At 39.4% G+C, this 16,307-nt stretch overlaps 2 protein-coding genes across 4 annotated transcripts; both read left to right on the top strand.

Moving 5' to 3' along the window:
- Positions 1-43: 43 nt before the first annotated feature.
- Positions 44-1,917, top strand: LOC109856902 (RNA exonuclease 4). Of its 3 annotated transcripts, XM_020432646.1 has the most exons (4): positions 44-256; positions 659-899; positions 985-1,588; positions 1,809-1,917. In XM_020432646.1, exons 1-3 carry the CDS (start codon positions 156-158, stop codon positions 1,570-1,572), a joined length of 930 nt encoding a protein of 309 aa, XP_020288235.1. In that variant the 5' UTR covers positions 44-155; the 3' UTR covers positions 1,573-1,588; positions 1,809-1,917. The 3 variants fall into 3 exon arrangements, with proteins under 3 accessions (XP_020288235.1, XP_020288234.1, XP_020288236.1); XM_020432645.1 differs by lacking the exon at positions 1,809-1,917 and having other exon boundaries at positions 985-1,802; XM_020432647.1 differs by lacking the exons at positions 44-256; positions 1,809-1,917 and adding an exon at positions 376-564 and having other exon boundaries at positions 985-1,801.
- Positions 1,918-2,288: 371 nt separating this feature from the next.
- On the top strand, positions 2,289-14,935 carry LOC109856921 (membrane-associated guanylate kinase, WW and PDZ domain-containing protein 1-like). Its single transcript, XM_020432691.1, has 18 exons — positions 2,289-2,369; positions 2,919-3,134; positions 3,260-3,398; positions 3,564-3,825; positions 3,988-4,091; positions 4,192-4,279; positions 4,406-4,569; positions 5,107-5,406; positions 6,012-6,156; positions 7,732-7,951; positions 8,105-8,508; positions 8,592-8,780; positions 8,865-9,996; positions 10,101-10,236; positions 10,348-10,887; positions 10,984-11,154; positions 11,240-11,374; positions 12,750-14,935. The coding sequence occupies exons 2-18, from the start codon at positions 2,950-2,952 to the stop codon at positions 12,912-12,914; spliced, it is 4,479 nt and encodes a 1,492-aa protein (XP_020288280.1). The 5' UTR covers positions 2,289-2,369; positions 2,919-2,949; the 3' UTR covers positions 12,915-14,935.
- The last annotated feature ends 1,372 nt before the right edge of the window (positions 14,936-16,307 follow it).

Genomic DNA, 16,307 nt, shown 5'->3' with positions numbered 1-16,307 from the left:
CGCTGCAAATCTCCGTTACATCATAAAAACATCCAACTTGGCAATCATGGTTGCACAGTTCGAGATGTGTTTCGCGCATGTTCAAAAAATAATTCGCTTCATCTTATTTGTAAATATAAGCGAATTTTCGATTTTTTTTCCTCGATGAATGATCAATGAATGTTAATAATCAACTTCCGCATCCAGAAACACCGATATCGTCAAGTGTAATATTTTCTGTTTTCTTTGTGTGTTTCGTCGTTTGGTCGTTAATCAGGTAAGGAGCCAATTTGCCATAATTCTACATAATTGATTATAATTGTTCTATGAAATTGCGGCATAATTATTGAAAACCGTACTTGTCACAATGTGCGCGCATGTGTTTGTCTCTCGTAGTTTCGTGTGTATACATGTATATATGTGTTTGTGAATTAATTATTAGGCATGAGCAGACACAAATTATAAAAAGTATTTAAACAAAGTTTAAGAATCTATATCAACAATAATCAAACGTCATTTCTCTGCGGAAAAATCTGCTCGCATTGACAATTTGTGGTTTTTTGAAATTGTATATATAGAACTAAGGTTAGAAACTAAGTAGGCATGCTTTTAATCTGGCAGTAGATGCTTACACAAACATAGTGATCAAATAGAAATCAAAATTCGATTATTTTTCTAGGATGGATAATGCGACAATTGGCATGGAGAAGAAAAAGAAGAAGAAAAATAAAGCACCACAGCAACTTGTTGCAATCACCGAACGCAAAGCATCTGGTTGCAATTGGGAGTTGTACAAGACCTTGTCGTCCACCTTAAACACAGAAAAAAGTAAGGAAGAAAAGAAACAAAACAAGGAAGAAAAGAACAAAACTACTTTGCAAAATAGACATCCAAGATCTAAACATTATTTTCCAATACACGTATGTACTTTATGTAGTGTTTTGTGTATGTACAAGTATATCTACACATATATAAGTATTAGTTGAGTGTATTGATTACTTTCAGGAGCAAGTAAATACTAAAGAGGAAGTGACCAAGAAGGAAAATACAAAGCACAATGATGTCAAAAGTAAAGAAACACAGATCCTGACAAAGCAGGTTGCTATGGATTGCGAGATGGTTGGAATTGGTAATGGCACAGAGAACATGTTAGCTAGAGTGTCAATTGTAAATAAACATGGTTATTGTGTGTATGACAAATACGTTAAGCCCAGGGAGAAAATTGTGGATTATAGAACGGCGGTTAGTGGGATTCGTCCGGAGCTGGTGGAAAATGGAGAAGACTTTATGGTTGTTCAGAAGGAAGTGGCGGACATTTTGAAAGGTCGCGTTCTGGTTGGTCACGCTTTGAGACACGATCTCGCGGTGTTGTACTTGTCGCATCCTCGAAAATATTTGCGAGACACCTCGAGATACAAAGCTTTTCGTCAGATATCGAAAGGAGGCACTCCTAGTCTCAAGAAACTTGCGCATGAATTGTTAGGCGTTGAGATTCAAATAGGCGAACACGATTCAATTGAGGATGCGAGAGTGGCGATGCAGTTGTATATGTTGTATAAGAAGAGATGGGAAATGGAGAGGAAAGGACGTTGACAATCAATTTTTGGGTGTATGTGTGTCATCATTTTGTTCTTTAGAAACATTTTGTTCGTCTCTCAACGTTTTCGGAAAAAAAACGTTTTATCATTGTTCATTTGTACAAAAACAGTCAGAAAACATCTGCCGTTTAAATTTGAACTTGCAACACTTCCACATCACGCGGAGACGTACTGAATTGTATATACATGTGTTACTTTGTTTTTACATGATTGTAAAAATGTATATTTCAGATAATAAAATCTCCTCAATCCATCTGCGAGAGAAACTGAAGAGCTGTCCTGTATTATTTTTTTTTGTATAAGATCTTAACTGCGACTCTGTTCGTTGTACGAGTCGAGAATAGCAGAGCAGATTAGTCGAGGTCGGAGGTCAAGTTTTGCTTTTTATACGATAAGCTACGGTATCGGTGTTGTTGGGAGTAAGTGTTATGTCAGCCTTCATCTTTCGTGACTTCGTTTAATGACCGCTTTCCATTTTCTGAGATTTCAGGTACGAGCTAATTTTTGTTACTTAATTTTAAGAAGTAGAAAACAAAATTTGTGTTTTATTGCTACACGAGATGAATTGTACAAGAAAGTCGGAATATAAAAAGAACGCTTGTGATTCTTTAAACTCGATGACCTCATTATCGGTATCAGCCTTGTGTCTTTCCTTACTGATCGTTTTACGAGGATTATTTTTTACTCGATGACTGCGTTTTCCACTTCAGTTGCGACACACGTATCGTCGACGCAACTTTAAATTTCGAATCGCTTTGTGTAATCTCTTCTCCGCTATCATATCTTCTATTTGTGAGTATAAATTGCTTTAAATCATATTTTATCAAACTTTTATCTTCACTGACGTCTGTTTTATCATCTACTCAAAAACGAACTCTCGCGTTTATATAAAGCTGTCTGTTCCGATTCGGCTCATTAAGAGTAAATGGTGTGATAGAGAGTGACAGATTTTTCAAATTTTAAAGTAAATTTAAAGATTTTTCAAATATAAATTCTTTGATATAAAATTATACGAAGAAAAAACTCGGTTCACATTTCGATCTCGAACCTGTTTAAATCTCTCACAGGGGTCTAGCCCCGGTTGAAAATAATTCGAGTCCGTCGAACTGGTCTGGCGGTTTCGACAGAGAAATTTGCATAAGCAGAGTATTGCTCCCGTATTGCATTAGATAAACACGATTTGCGCAATAATAATAATATAATTCCTCCGAGCGAGCAATCTAAAATGTAACATATTTTACGCGTAACTTTCGACGCGCGTGCTATGTCAAATATTTATTGAGCTCTTTCTTCGTCTATTCTGTTTCTTTTAATGACTAAACTTCTTCATGTTCCACGAAGCCTTCGAACGACTAATAACGACCGCGCGATCATGAAAATCGCTGTGATCGGCGCCGGAGCCGCGGGACTCGCTGCGCTTCGGCACTGCGCTTCCGGGGATCAAGTGGTGTGCTACGAACAAACAGACCAAATCGGCGGGACCTGGGTCTACCGGGAGGAAACTGGCTCCGACAGATACGGCTTGCCAGTTCACACCAGCATGTACAAAAGCCTCAGGTACAATTTCAGAGCAACTTTTCCCTCCCGAAGAACAAAAAGAAGCAAACAAAAAAAAAAAAAAAATGCACAAAAGCAAATCTGAAAAAAATGCCCTATGTGACAATTTTATATTTAATTGTTAGAACCAATCTGCCGAAGGAAGTAATGGGCTATCCCGATTTCCTAATACCGGAGAAACCCGAGAGCTACTTGTCCCGCACCGAGATATTAGATTTCCTGAACGCGTATTGCGATCACTTCGCGCTGCGCTCTTGCATTCGGGTGAGTGAGTGCTGCGCGCATTTGACTACGCGCGGTGTATTTAATAGACGAAGAATTTGAAACACGCAAATATAAGAATATATATACACAGTGCAATTTGCGAACGCCCGCGAAATTTTGCATAACAATACACAGAGTAAATTATTATCTGTATACGTCGTATAGTTGCTGCATCATGTGGAGTTGGTGGAGCCGGTCGTAGGAGACCGGAAGTGGTCGGTCAAGGTCAGAGACTTGCAGAAGGACGCTGTCGTGACTGAGTCGTTTGACGCGATTATGGTGTGCAATGGTCATTATTTCGAGCCTCGAATTCCGGACATAACTGGTCGGGATAAATTTCTGGGCGAAAAGATTCACAGCCACGACTACAGAGTTCCCGAGATTTTCGACGGCAAAACCGTCGTTGTTTTGGGAGCCGGTCCTTCCGGTAAAAAAAAAAAAAAAAAATACAATTTCCAAAGTTATTTGTGTAGAAAGAAGATGTATTTATTTTATTGTTTTTTAAAGCGTGTATGAAAAAAAAACAACAAATTCTTCGACGAGATTATTTACGGCGATCAAAACGCGGCCTCTTTTTTGTTCGCGACAGGTATGGATTTGGCGTTGGAGATATCCAAGAACGCGAAGCGCGTGATTCTGAGTCATCATCTGAGCGAGACCGTACTCACCGTGTTCCCCGAGAACGTTGTACAGGTACAAAAAAAGAGCGAGTCCAAAAGGAAAATGGTAAAATCATATATACGCGTGCTACACAGGTACTACTTAGATCGCCGTCGCGATCTTTTCTTTTTAGAAAGCTGATGTGGTGGAACTGACGGAGCGCGAGGTAATTTTTGCGGACGGCACGAAAGAACAGGTTGACGTTGTCTTCTATTGTACAGGTGGGTATATTAGTCTCCTTATTGTTATACGGAGACAATTACGTTGACGTTTGTGCCGTACGCGTTTTCTCCGTGCAATGACTCACAATTAAACCATTCTCCGAATTCTTCGACCTTTCTCGAAAGGTTACAAGTACAGTTTCCCCTTTCTCGCCGAATCTTGCGGAGTACGAGTGGATTCCAATATGGTTACACCCCTTTGGAAGCATCTGGTATCTATAGAGAACCCGACCCTGGCACTAGTGGGTCTTCCTTACTACGTCTGCGCCTTTAGCATGTTCGATTTGCAGGTACATGAAAAAAATATGCTTTGTTATACATTTCTATCTGAAATTTCTAAATAGAAAAAACAGAACTTGCGACGAGCGCGAATGTGCGACATTAGCGGAGTGTTAAAAACAAAAAAACTTGCGCGCATTATTTTTAATTAAATTAAAAATAAACAATTTTATTTTATTTTATTCAACAAAATCATTTTTCGAAACGCTTTGTTTTGCGCTTGAAATTTTTTTCTTCGCGTTTAAATCTCTCGTAAAATATCCTCATGTCCTCGGACATTTGCGATGTTCCGGCGTCTTCTGCGGAATGCGATGACTTGAAAATATGTCGGGGTAAGAATGTAGCGTTTCTTATATTCACAGGACATTCCGAGCGTATGGAATTGTCTTTCCAGTTTTATATAGTTGAGAGAGGAACGCGCGTGCGACGGGAAAAAAAAAAAAAAAAATGCTAGAAAGTTACTTCTCGCGCATCCGCCGGCGTCGGTCGGCGTAAATGTGAAATTATACACGTCGGTGGTAATCCACGGTTTACATTGCGATTTCAAGGTGCGATTTGTCCTACGACACTGGCACGGCGACAGGCAGTTTCCCGCGAAAGCGGATATGCTACGCTCCGAAGCTGAGGAAGCGGCTAGACGCGCCGAGAAAGGTCTGCAGAAGAGACACTTTCACATGATGGGCCGCGAGCAAGGTCGCTATTACGATGATCTGGCGAACACGGCGGGCATCGCGTCTCTACCGCCCGTGCTTACGACCGTTCACAACGAGAGCAGCACGCGCTTCCTGGACGATCTGGTGAATTATCGTCAAGATCGCTACAAAATCATCGACGACTTCAATTACGTTCTACTTTAACACCAGAAATACTTCACTTGTGAAATCGAATAATACGTATGTTTTGTAATTCAAAACCACGTTCATGCTGCAAATTCCGAGAGAAAAACTTTATCGCCCTTATTGTTGTTGTTGTAAATAGATTTCTATCTTCTCTAATGTACGGCATTTTTTTGCGCTAATACAAACGTTTTAAACGAATCCGTGTAAAAAGTATAAATTCTCTCCCGTGACAAAAAAAACTTTTGTCACGAGCGAGAACCAGGCGTGCGAATTTTCGAATTTTTCGGCGCGGCCACGTGACGCGGTCATGTGACGGCGCATGCGCAACGCGCAAATATGTATACAATCTCTACACTTCTACGGTGCGGCGGACGGAGAGGAGCAAGACGCGCGTATGTATATACCCACACACAAATACATATGCAAATATTCTATGTACGTACAATGGTCGGTTAAATGTCTCGCATGGCCTCGCACGCGCGCAACGAGCGACAGTGCGGCGGGAATGCGCTGCTGTGGTGTGATGTAGTCCGGTGTCCGATCTTGTGCGAGTGAGTGCGGTTTTTTTTTCTGCGCGCACACCTCGTTCTCCCTCTTCGGGGTTGTGACCGATTCGTTTTCGACTGGGTGATGAGCGTTTCCTCGATCTGCGAGTGGATTCAGTGCCGACGATCGGTCCGATGGGTGTAGCGGGCTGGACCACCGTTGCTGGAATCATGACGATTACTGGTGAACGTATCGTCGCGCAAGAAGCGGAGCGTGAGTACTCGGGTCGCTGCTTCTTCCGTTGTCGTTTTCGTCGTTGTCGTTGTCGTCGTCGTCGTCGTCGTCGTCGGGAGAAAACAGAAGAAAAGGCGTTCTCCTTACACACACGCGCATATCTTTCTCTCTCTGTGTGTGTGTCTCTCTTTCTCTCTCTCTCTCTCTCTCTCTCTCCTCACTGTTTTCACTCTCTGTCTTTTTCTACGGTAAATAATAGGAATTTTCCTGAAGTGCGCGATCTGTCATCCCGATGACGCATCGCAGTCAGCAACGGTTGCTCGAACATCTCGATGCGAGTTGGGAGGAAAACTTATTTAATATTACGTGCCATTGTTTCCCCATGCATGTGCTTGGCCACGTCGATGCGGGAGAACTATGAGAAAAAAAACAAAGCAAGGGAGAGAGAGAGAGAGAGAGAGAGAGAGAGGCGGAAAGAGAAAGAGAGAAAGAGAGCGCGCATTGCTGGAGCTACCACCCCCCAGCGTAACATTATTTATGTTACGTGGCGGGTCATGCGTTACGGCTGTTTCAAACGGGTCGCTGGGTCTGATTGTACTATTTTGCTTCAAACGCACAGAAAAAAAAGGACGTGTGAAAAATGCAACGCAAATGCAAAATAACGAACCCTCGTTCGCTTTCCTCTTTTCTCTCTTTCTTTTTTTTTTTTCTTTTTCAAAACTCGCCCTTCTCCTCCTCCGGAGAGAAGTCATGCCTCATATTCGGAACGTAGAAAGTGCAGGAAGATGCTGGTCCACGACGAACGGGTTTAATGACGCGCGTCATATGTGAACGGCACGCCACGCACGGGTGAATGCATTCGTAAGAATGCAACACAAGTCCTCAGCAGCAGCTCGATGCTGCACCGCCATGCGTGTTTCTCTCTCTATCTGTTATCTATCTCCTATCTCTCTATCTCTCTCCCCGTCTCTTTCTCCTTCCCTCTCGTCTCTCCCTTTCCCTCCTCCCTCTTTCGCCCTTCTGTTCGCGTCCGCGGTCGCGTTCCTTTCCTTGGTTTATGTAATTGCGCACGCGGACACCTGTCCGTACGCGTCCTGATACAGGGAACGCGTGCAACGAGAGCGTTAGTGGTAGTCGAACCGGCATGAGTCGGTTTCGTTCGAGCCAACGTGCGCGCGAACACTTTGCTCCAATTATCGCGAACGGTCCGGTCGAGACCACTCGGTTGCATTTTCCGCGTGTTTTGCTTTCCTCGCTACATTCATTACCCAACTGGCGAAAATGTAGCAAATATATACGCAAGACGTAAACGCTTTATGAAAAGAAGCGTTACGTGTTGCGTATATATATATATATATGCACAGCTGTGTTTGCAAAAAAAACTTTGTTATTACGTACTGAAGTTTCCACATGACGTATCTTGTGACAATTTCAGTTGCCTTGTCAGGATTTTAAAAACACGAATGTAAAGATGGCCACAAAAACCGACGATACAACGTCTATCGACAATCCTAACGACGGTACGATGGTTGTGATAATGTTTTTTTGAACGTTTGTATAAATATTGTGACAAAAGTGTTTTTTTTTCACGTGTTGTTTTGTCTCGTTTTAAAGGAGAAAGTCTGGACAAGGAGATATTGACGATCAGTGGAAATAATGGCGATAGAATTCCGCCGACTTATTTGTACAATACGGGCTCGGAACAAAGTACGGGAACCTCGGACCAAGAACAAAATACTCAGAATCGCGCTCCGGCCACGGAAGATCAATTAGGCCCATTACCACCTAATTGGGAGAAGGCATACACGGATACAGGAGAAATTTATTTTATAGAGTACGTGCGCAACACACACACACACACACACACACACCAGAGTGTCACGTGATTTGCTTGCTCCGTTGTATTTTTTTATACACAAGTTTGCTTGAAGACTTTGTCTTTTAATTATTTCTTATCTAACACAACGTGATAAAAATTGCATTACAGCCACAACACAGGCACGTCTCACTGGTTAGATCCGCGTCTGTCGAAGTTTCAAAAACGATCTCTGGAAGAATGTCTCGACGACGAACTGCCTTACGGTTGGGAGAAGATCGACGACACTCTGTACGGCACGTATTTCATCGATCACGTGAATCGTAGAACTCAGTACGAAAATCCGGTCTTGCAAGCCAAAAGGGCGCAGCAGAACTTGCTCGAGAGAAAGAGTCCCAATTTTACTAGAAATCCCGATAAACTGAAGGGCCAGAGAATACGGACCACTCTGATAAAAAGTTCAAGGGGTTTGGGATTTACTATTGTCGGGGGCGATGACACCGTAGAGGAATTTCTTCAAATCAAAAGCGTCGTGCCAAACGGTCCAGCGTGGTTGGATGGAAAACTACAAACTGGTAATTTCTTTCACAAGAGAAACCGCTTATTTACTTTTTTTTTGGTCTCCGCGTTGTTTTTGCACAATTGTATTTAATTTCAGGGGACGTCTTAGTGTATGTTAACGATACCTGCGTGCTAGGATTTACGCATAACGAGATGGTAAATGTGTTCAAATCGATCGGTAGCGGCGAAACTGTCTCATTAGAAGTGTGCCGAGGTTATCCGTTGCCCTTTGACCCGAATGATCCTAACACAGAAGTTGTGACTACGATCGCCGTCAACGCGCCAGGTAAATAAAGTCAATGCGACGATTAATAAATGTTCATTTTTTTTTTTTTTTACCAGAAGATCAAATTCTGTATCTTTTTAACAGAAGATCCTGCGATGTATATGGATTTGAATTCGTCTCTACAAGACAACGGACGATTCAACTTCCTGGACTCCACGTTCTTGCCAGTGCACAGTCTGCAGAACGGCGAGAATCTCGCCACAACGTCCGTTAATTCGATGCCTGACCTCTGCATCTCGGACAAAATCAACACAATCAAAAGGCCGAGCAGCACAGATATTTTGCTGTCGGACAGCAATGATTTGAACGACTGTAAGGACTCACCGGTGCCTTCCAAGCCAGAATTTCTTAGTATCGCAATCGTGAAGGGCGCAATGGGATTTGGATTTACGATAGCGGACTCAGCTCACGGTCAGAAAGTCAAGAAGATCTTGGATCGTCAGCGTTGCAAGAATTTAATGGAGGGCGACATTTTGGTCAACATAAATGACATCAACGTTAGAAATATGTGTCACTCGGAAGTGGTACAAGTGTTGAAGGACTGTCCGCGCAGCGAGGAAGCGCTGATATACGTTCAGCGAACGACCACGAAATCGAAAGAGAAAAAGGAGAAGAACACGCAGGATTTCTTCAGAAGTAAAACACCCACCGCGGATATTTACAGCACGCAGTCGAAAACGGTGATTCCCAGCAGACCGAAGACACCGCTGATCGACACCAGAAATCGTCCCAAATCGCCGACCAGCGCGAGTAGATCGAACTGGAACGAGGTGTCGCAGGGCGAAAACGAGTTGAATCCGCTGAATAATCACTACAAATATTCCGACTACTCCCACGGGATGTATTACTCCGACTCGTACAAAGCCAACATCACGGCTAATTTATCGGACAATTTCACAGTGATGAATCTCAACGACGATACCATGAGAAACGTGCCGAAGCGCGACTGGGCTACGAACGAAAAGCTGAACATCAACAACGACATGTATTCCATTGACATCTCCCATCACGACAACATACTCAAGCAAAACGGATACTTGCACTCTGATTTCTATAAAGACGTTTATCCCGTTCAGTCACATTCCCAGTACAGTGAAGATTACAATGTGTACTCAATCGGACAAGAACAGAACGTTGACACGGGCGAAATCTGGGACAAACGGAAAGAAAGCACCAGTTTCGAGCACGAACAGCCACATTCCAGTTCCATTGCACGGTACACACTTTATTTTATCAATATGTTATGCAAATCTTACGCAAACTTATGAGATTTATTTAAAAAATCGAAAAAATTTATCATTTGATCGATATTGATTAAAGGTATCCTCACTACACAAACGAATTAGTCTGTCCAATGGTTCCTGACATAGAATGGATAGAAACCGTAGTGACTCTGGTTAGGCAAAACAGTGGATTTGGATTTAGAATAGTAGGTGGTACGGAAGAAGGATCTCAGGTTAGCTTTTGATGATGTATCAGATTCAAAAATGTCTTTGTTTGTTTTCTTTTTTAACAATACTTGATTTCATACACTACAAAATCATACAGTCTTGAAAATTGTCAGCAGGTTTCGGTCGGTCATATCGTTCCTGGCGGAGCAGCTGATCTCGATAATAGACTTAATACCGGCGATCTGATCATGTCTGTCGACGGAGAGAGCGTCATGAATTCTTCTCATCATCATGTAGTGCAGCTTATGATAGCGGCGGCGCAAAACGGGCGCGTGACCTTGGGAATACGACGACGAATCAACACGCAGGAACACCTTCAAGAGACCTTCCAGCCTTCCTACGGTCGGCAAATCAATCTTCAGTATCCGTACGACGTTACCGTCACGAGAATGGAGAACGAGGGATTCGGTTTCGTAATAATCTCATCCGTCAACAAGGCCGGTTCGACAATCGGTAGGATAATCGAAGGCTCGCCCGCAGAAAGATGTGGTAGATTGAACGTCGGAGATCATATTCTTGCTGTCAATCACATAGATATCACCAATGTTTGTCACAAGGACATCGTCAATTTAATTAAGGATTCTGGCTATTCGGTCACGTTAACAATTGGATATCCACTTGACGACTGTTGTAGCAATACGTCTCTTTCCCAAAAGGTACACAGATTGTTTTATTAATTTAAAAGTACAGAGACATCGAAAGAAATATTTCAATTAATATGTCGGTCTAAAATGTGAACTATTTTCTTTCAGGATGAGCCTGCAGGAGACGGAGATGGGGGCCAGTATCACGCGGTGGAATTAACTCGAGGCACCCGAGGATTCGGCTTTAGCATACGCGGTGGCCGCGAGTTTCAAAACATGCCGCTGTTTGTTTTGCAGATCGCTGAAAACGGTCCGGCTTGTATCGACAATCGGCTTAGGGTAAGTTAAATTCCGATGTTTGCGTCACACAGAAATATTTTCGTTTCGATATCGTATGCGAATGTTTGCTCTGTTTTTTTTCTAGGTCGGAGATCAAATAATCGAGATAAACGGTATTAATACCAAAAATATGACGCATACCGAAGCGATTGAGATAATACGTAACGGTGGACCATCTGTTCGTCTGTTAGTACGACGTGGTTGTCAAATGCCTTCAGTGGTAGGTGCTCCTCCACATCTCTACGATATGAATATATAGACAATTAACCTTTTGATAGACACGCATAACATATTAATCTTAATTTAACGATATCTTCCCCTCCTTTTTGATAATACTAATGCTTATGATATTGTATAATTATTTTTTTTTTTTCGACGATTTGAGAGAGAAAAGATTTTTTGAGTGTAAAACATTTAGTTATCGGACAAAGAGAAGGAAATTAAAGAGAGACAATTATACAAGAAAGAAAGAATCTCAACTAAGCACGCTGTGCTTTCAACATTGATGATGAGAATACAATCAAAATCCTTGAAAGATTTCGCAAATTCTCTATTGTAATCCTTTATCTCGGTTCCATCTCGTATTGCAATAGTACTTATATGTAAAATAAAACAATTAACAGACGCACAAGTCAATTTCTAAGTTCACTGTAGACACGATAATAGAATCGCAATCGTTGGTCTACAATGGAGAATGCTCATGCTTTCAGAAAGGTCTCAATCACAGAGGAATTTGATTGTAAAAGTATAACACGCGGAGAAAAATATAGATATAAAAAAAAAAAAAAAAAATAAGAACAATGTTAACTGCATAATGTCTCACATAGCCTTACCATATTTTTTTTTTAATTAATAAGAACAAAATACACACCATAAATTATTCGTGACAACTCATACATATAGGTCACTTTTGTGTACAATTAGTGTTGCAAAATAGTTTTTTTTTTCGTTTTTTGAGAATATTTACATGCTGATAAATAGTTTAAATTGTATATATATTAAAAAAAAATAATTAAAATCGTATAAATGATTGTCTATATATACACACTTGCCTTCAATTAAACATACAATGATGAGTTAAATTTAATAATGTATAGTTGACAATTATAGAGTTCTTAATTGTTCTCCAATTCTGAAGATAATAATCGGCGCATAGAAAAAGTCCAATTTTTGAATTTGTATAACGTATATTATTATACGCTAGAGCGTATGAAATATACGAACGTAGGCGAATTAAAGATTCTACAATCACAGAAAAGGGATACTCAAAAATTGATACGCGAGAATAACTTTGTTTCTTACACAGCTTGCGAAAGTTTTTAATACATATATATATACATATGTATATATATGTACATTATATATACATAAACAATCGTATTTGCTCATTCTAACAAAATTAGGCTGGTGCTAACATAGTCTTCTCTTATTGATCTAATTTCAGAATAAACGTAATTCATCCTAACATGTGTGATAGCTTGAAAGCATTGTGCCTTGTTGCGCGTGTTTTCGTATATTTAATAAAATTAAATCATGTACGTGAAAGCAGCTTTCGTAAAGTAATTGTAAACCTTTATTGAAATTGTTCATTGTAGAGTAATCTCACAATCGACCAAATAAGTATTCGACCGAGCGATGAGTGCATCCCGCGCAGACATTTATCGAAATTACCCGAGACGGGTGTGTCCCCCAAAAAGCGTCAGAAAATTCGATTTTCCATTTCATTGAATTGCTGTTCATCTAAACACAGATACTTATGATCGACAATATTGTATTAAGTGTGCGTTATCGACTTGCATTTCTCGAAACAACAAGCGATACAAGATTAAGTTAATGTGTATTGAGTGAGTGCTAAAAAAGTTTTGTAAGTAATTTTGTTAAAAAACGATTTTTTTGGTTTGTTTTTTTCATTCTGCCAAGCAATCTCCATTAGTTTTCATTATCTCTCTTGTTGTTGTTGTACTTGGTAGAATGAAGAAAAATCTGTTCATTTCGTTTTTTAAGAAAATTATCTGATCCCATTTTTCTATCTCGAAATTCACTCATCCAATATTCAACGTTAAGATATAGAAGTTTATTTTACAGAGAGGCACGTATTCATCGCATTTATATTTAAAAATGCAGTGCACAGACTGCTGTTTACTTTTTTTGTTTTTTTTTTTTTGAGGAAAAACAAACGTTTAAGTAAACAATTACTTTTACCATTCTTCATTTGCAAAATTCATATAGATTCGACACATACACACATGCATATAATCTCAATATATACATATATATATATATATATTTAATACATAATTTTGTAAATTTGATGTGTTTATATCGTATATTCTAGAGACTTGGGTAGCTGGCGGCTGTACCTCCATATATATACCATGAGGTGATATTGTAGACTGACAATTTATATATATAAATTCATAATGTTCGTTCTTTATTTTTCAATAATGGTTCAACAATGTAAACTTTTAAACTATTGCGCCCCTATCGTGTTAAAAAAAAAAAACCACAAACTATAATTTTTTAGACAATGATTCGTACATGTGCGTACTTGCGTGCGTGAGTGGCCTTAAAATGTTATATACTTTTTATGTGATACGTGATAGGAGATGAATCTTACGAGAAGAGAGAATTATAAACAATTGTTTGATATTTCTTGTACATGACAAAATTAGATTGTTCTCGAAATCAATTCGAAGAAGAGAGATTCTGATAATTGCCTTTTCTTTCTAAGTATTTATACGCGCGAGAAATATGTATATGTATATCAGTAAAATTAAGGATTTATGCAACCAAAGAAGCACTTATCAGCCATTTTTCTTTTAGAGAGAAAGAGAGAGAGAAAGATAGAGCGAGAGAGATTACCGTAAGAGGATTTATATTATTGATCATTGAATCTTCTTTTTTTTCGGCAACACACACAATTGTTTTATCAGTCACAACGCTTCTGTCTACTAAGGAGACAAGAAGCAAAATTGTGATGAAAGACATACAGCTTGATATTGGAGCTTTCCTTGTATTTCCTCTTCCTGTCTTTTCTTCAATATTTATAAGAACTGTGTATGTTTATATATATATATATAAAAGGATATAACACACACATATATATATATATTTTTTTACTTCTAAGATATTAAGGAGAATATTGAAGATGTACGAGTAAAAATAAAAAAAAAAAAAAACAAGAGACAAAGGTATAAAGACTAGACTATTGTATTTTTAGATCTCAAGATTTGATGTAAAAGTCTGATTCTTTTTTTTTTTTCAATCAGACTTTATATATCAGAGAGAAAGAGAGAGAAGAGAGGGAGGAGAGAGATTTGATTGATCTTGTTCATTGTGTAAACTTGACGAATGAACAATTCAAACAGGTGATAAGCAGCAGCATTTAATCAGATCGCATGTAATACGCATTTTAATTTTTTTTTTTAATCGTCTGTTTATATTTTAATAATTTATATACATATATATACGCGCGTATATACATGTATATACATTTATATAAAAATATATATTTGTATATTATGTGTGTAGAATGATAAGGGATTCGTATAAATGTACATACTTGTGTGTGTTTTGTTTTTAAGACTCCGCAGGATAATGTGTTAATAATTTATGAAGCTATAATAATATTGCAAACCAATAATACGTGTGTCAATTGCGATTACGTTGAACTAAGAAACAAATCCAAATCTCTTTCACATCGTTCTGCTTGTTTTCTTGACAAACATGTGTAACCGAGATATTACTTTTTTTTTTTTTTTTTCATTTCCGCTCGTGTCAAGCAATAAGAACGAAATAACAATTAATTAAAAGAAAGTGCGATAATATAACGATGGGATTTCCCTCTGCGAACACAAGTTTTTTATTCGCATCTCGACTAGTTTAATATAAGATAGCATGTTAATTATTAAATTTCTATAATATATACATATATATGGAAATTATTTTATATATATATCATACCACACACATGCGATATATATACTTCAACTTAAGAAAGTATCTTTGTATATGACCGGTCTTTGTACATGAGGGTATAATTCAGAGATATAAAAAATAAGTTTTATATACATATATATATATATATATATACATATATACGTATATATACACACATATGTCCGTTATATCTTAATTAAACAAAACACTCGTTGAATAATCCGAAGTAAATTAAGAAAGAATCATTGATATATATTGTTGCTATCGAAGTATAACATTATTATTATTATTATTATTATATATTGTTGTTAACTTATATTAAAATAATAAATGCTACGTCAAAATTTATTCGATTCCGTTATGTGTTTCCCCGGAATTGAGAGACTCAAATCACACACGGAACTTATAACTTAAAAGTTTGTAAACACCTTTGTAGCATCAACAAATCTATGAATGTTTTGAATTTCAGTGGGTTTTGTTATGACATGCGCCGTAGTCTCGTATGCACGAAATTTGAAACGCAGCCACGATCTCTCTCTGCTAGCGCGAGATACAAATATTGCGACAGTCGTCATTTCATGGCAGAAAGTAAATCTGCACATCTGTGACATTATCAGACAAGTTTTTTTTTACTTACAATTTTAATTATTCGGGACAAAAAATTACGGATCGTCGGAGCGCGCGGATCTTTCATCCGATGTGTTCTCCCGTAAGCTGGTGCCATCTAGCGACGGAGGCGCGAAACCGCGTCGCTTCCGTTTCTAGGAATGAGCTTGATGTATCGATGTGACGTCAATCGCGATATTCGCGATCGAGGCGCATTACCGAGAAGTCGTTTCTCGTGTTCGCTACGACGACGACGGGCGACGTGCGGAGAAGAGAAAGATTCACGCGAACGGCTCGTGAGACAACCGTAGAGTGTGACCTAAGAAAAGAGCGCGTGCGACGTGAGACGCGCGCGTGTTAGACGTTGGTGCGAAGTTTGTCGCGTGTGAATTTCTACGCGAGTGCCGCGCAAAAAGTGTTGTCGTACGCGCCGAAGCGATTCTCTCTTTTGCATAGGCGCCATTTTCGTGTTGTATATCCACCGTTGTCGCCGCCGCCGCCGCCGCCGCCGTCAGGTTGATAGCACTGGCGATTGATCTCGTATACACACACACGCACACATGCGCGTTTTACCCAGAATGCACGCATTCACGCAGAGGCACGGGTTC

The sequence above is a fragment of the Pseudomyrmex gracilis genome, unplaced genomic scaffold, assembly GCF_002006095.1.
Source record: "Pseudomyrmex gracilis isolate BER0280 unplaced genomic scaffold, ASM200609v1 scaffold_137, whole genome shotgun sequence".
Lineage (NCBI taxonomy): Eukaryota > Metazoa > Arthropoda > Insecta > Hymenoptera > Formicidae > Pseudomyrmex > Pseudomyrmex gracilis.
This window is presented reverse-complemented; position numbering and strand designations above follow the sequence as displayed.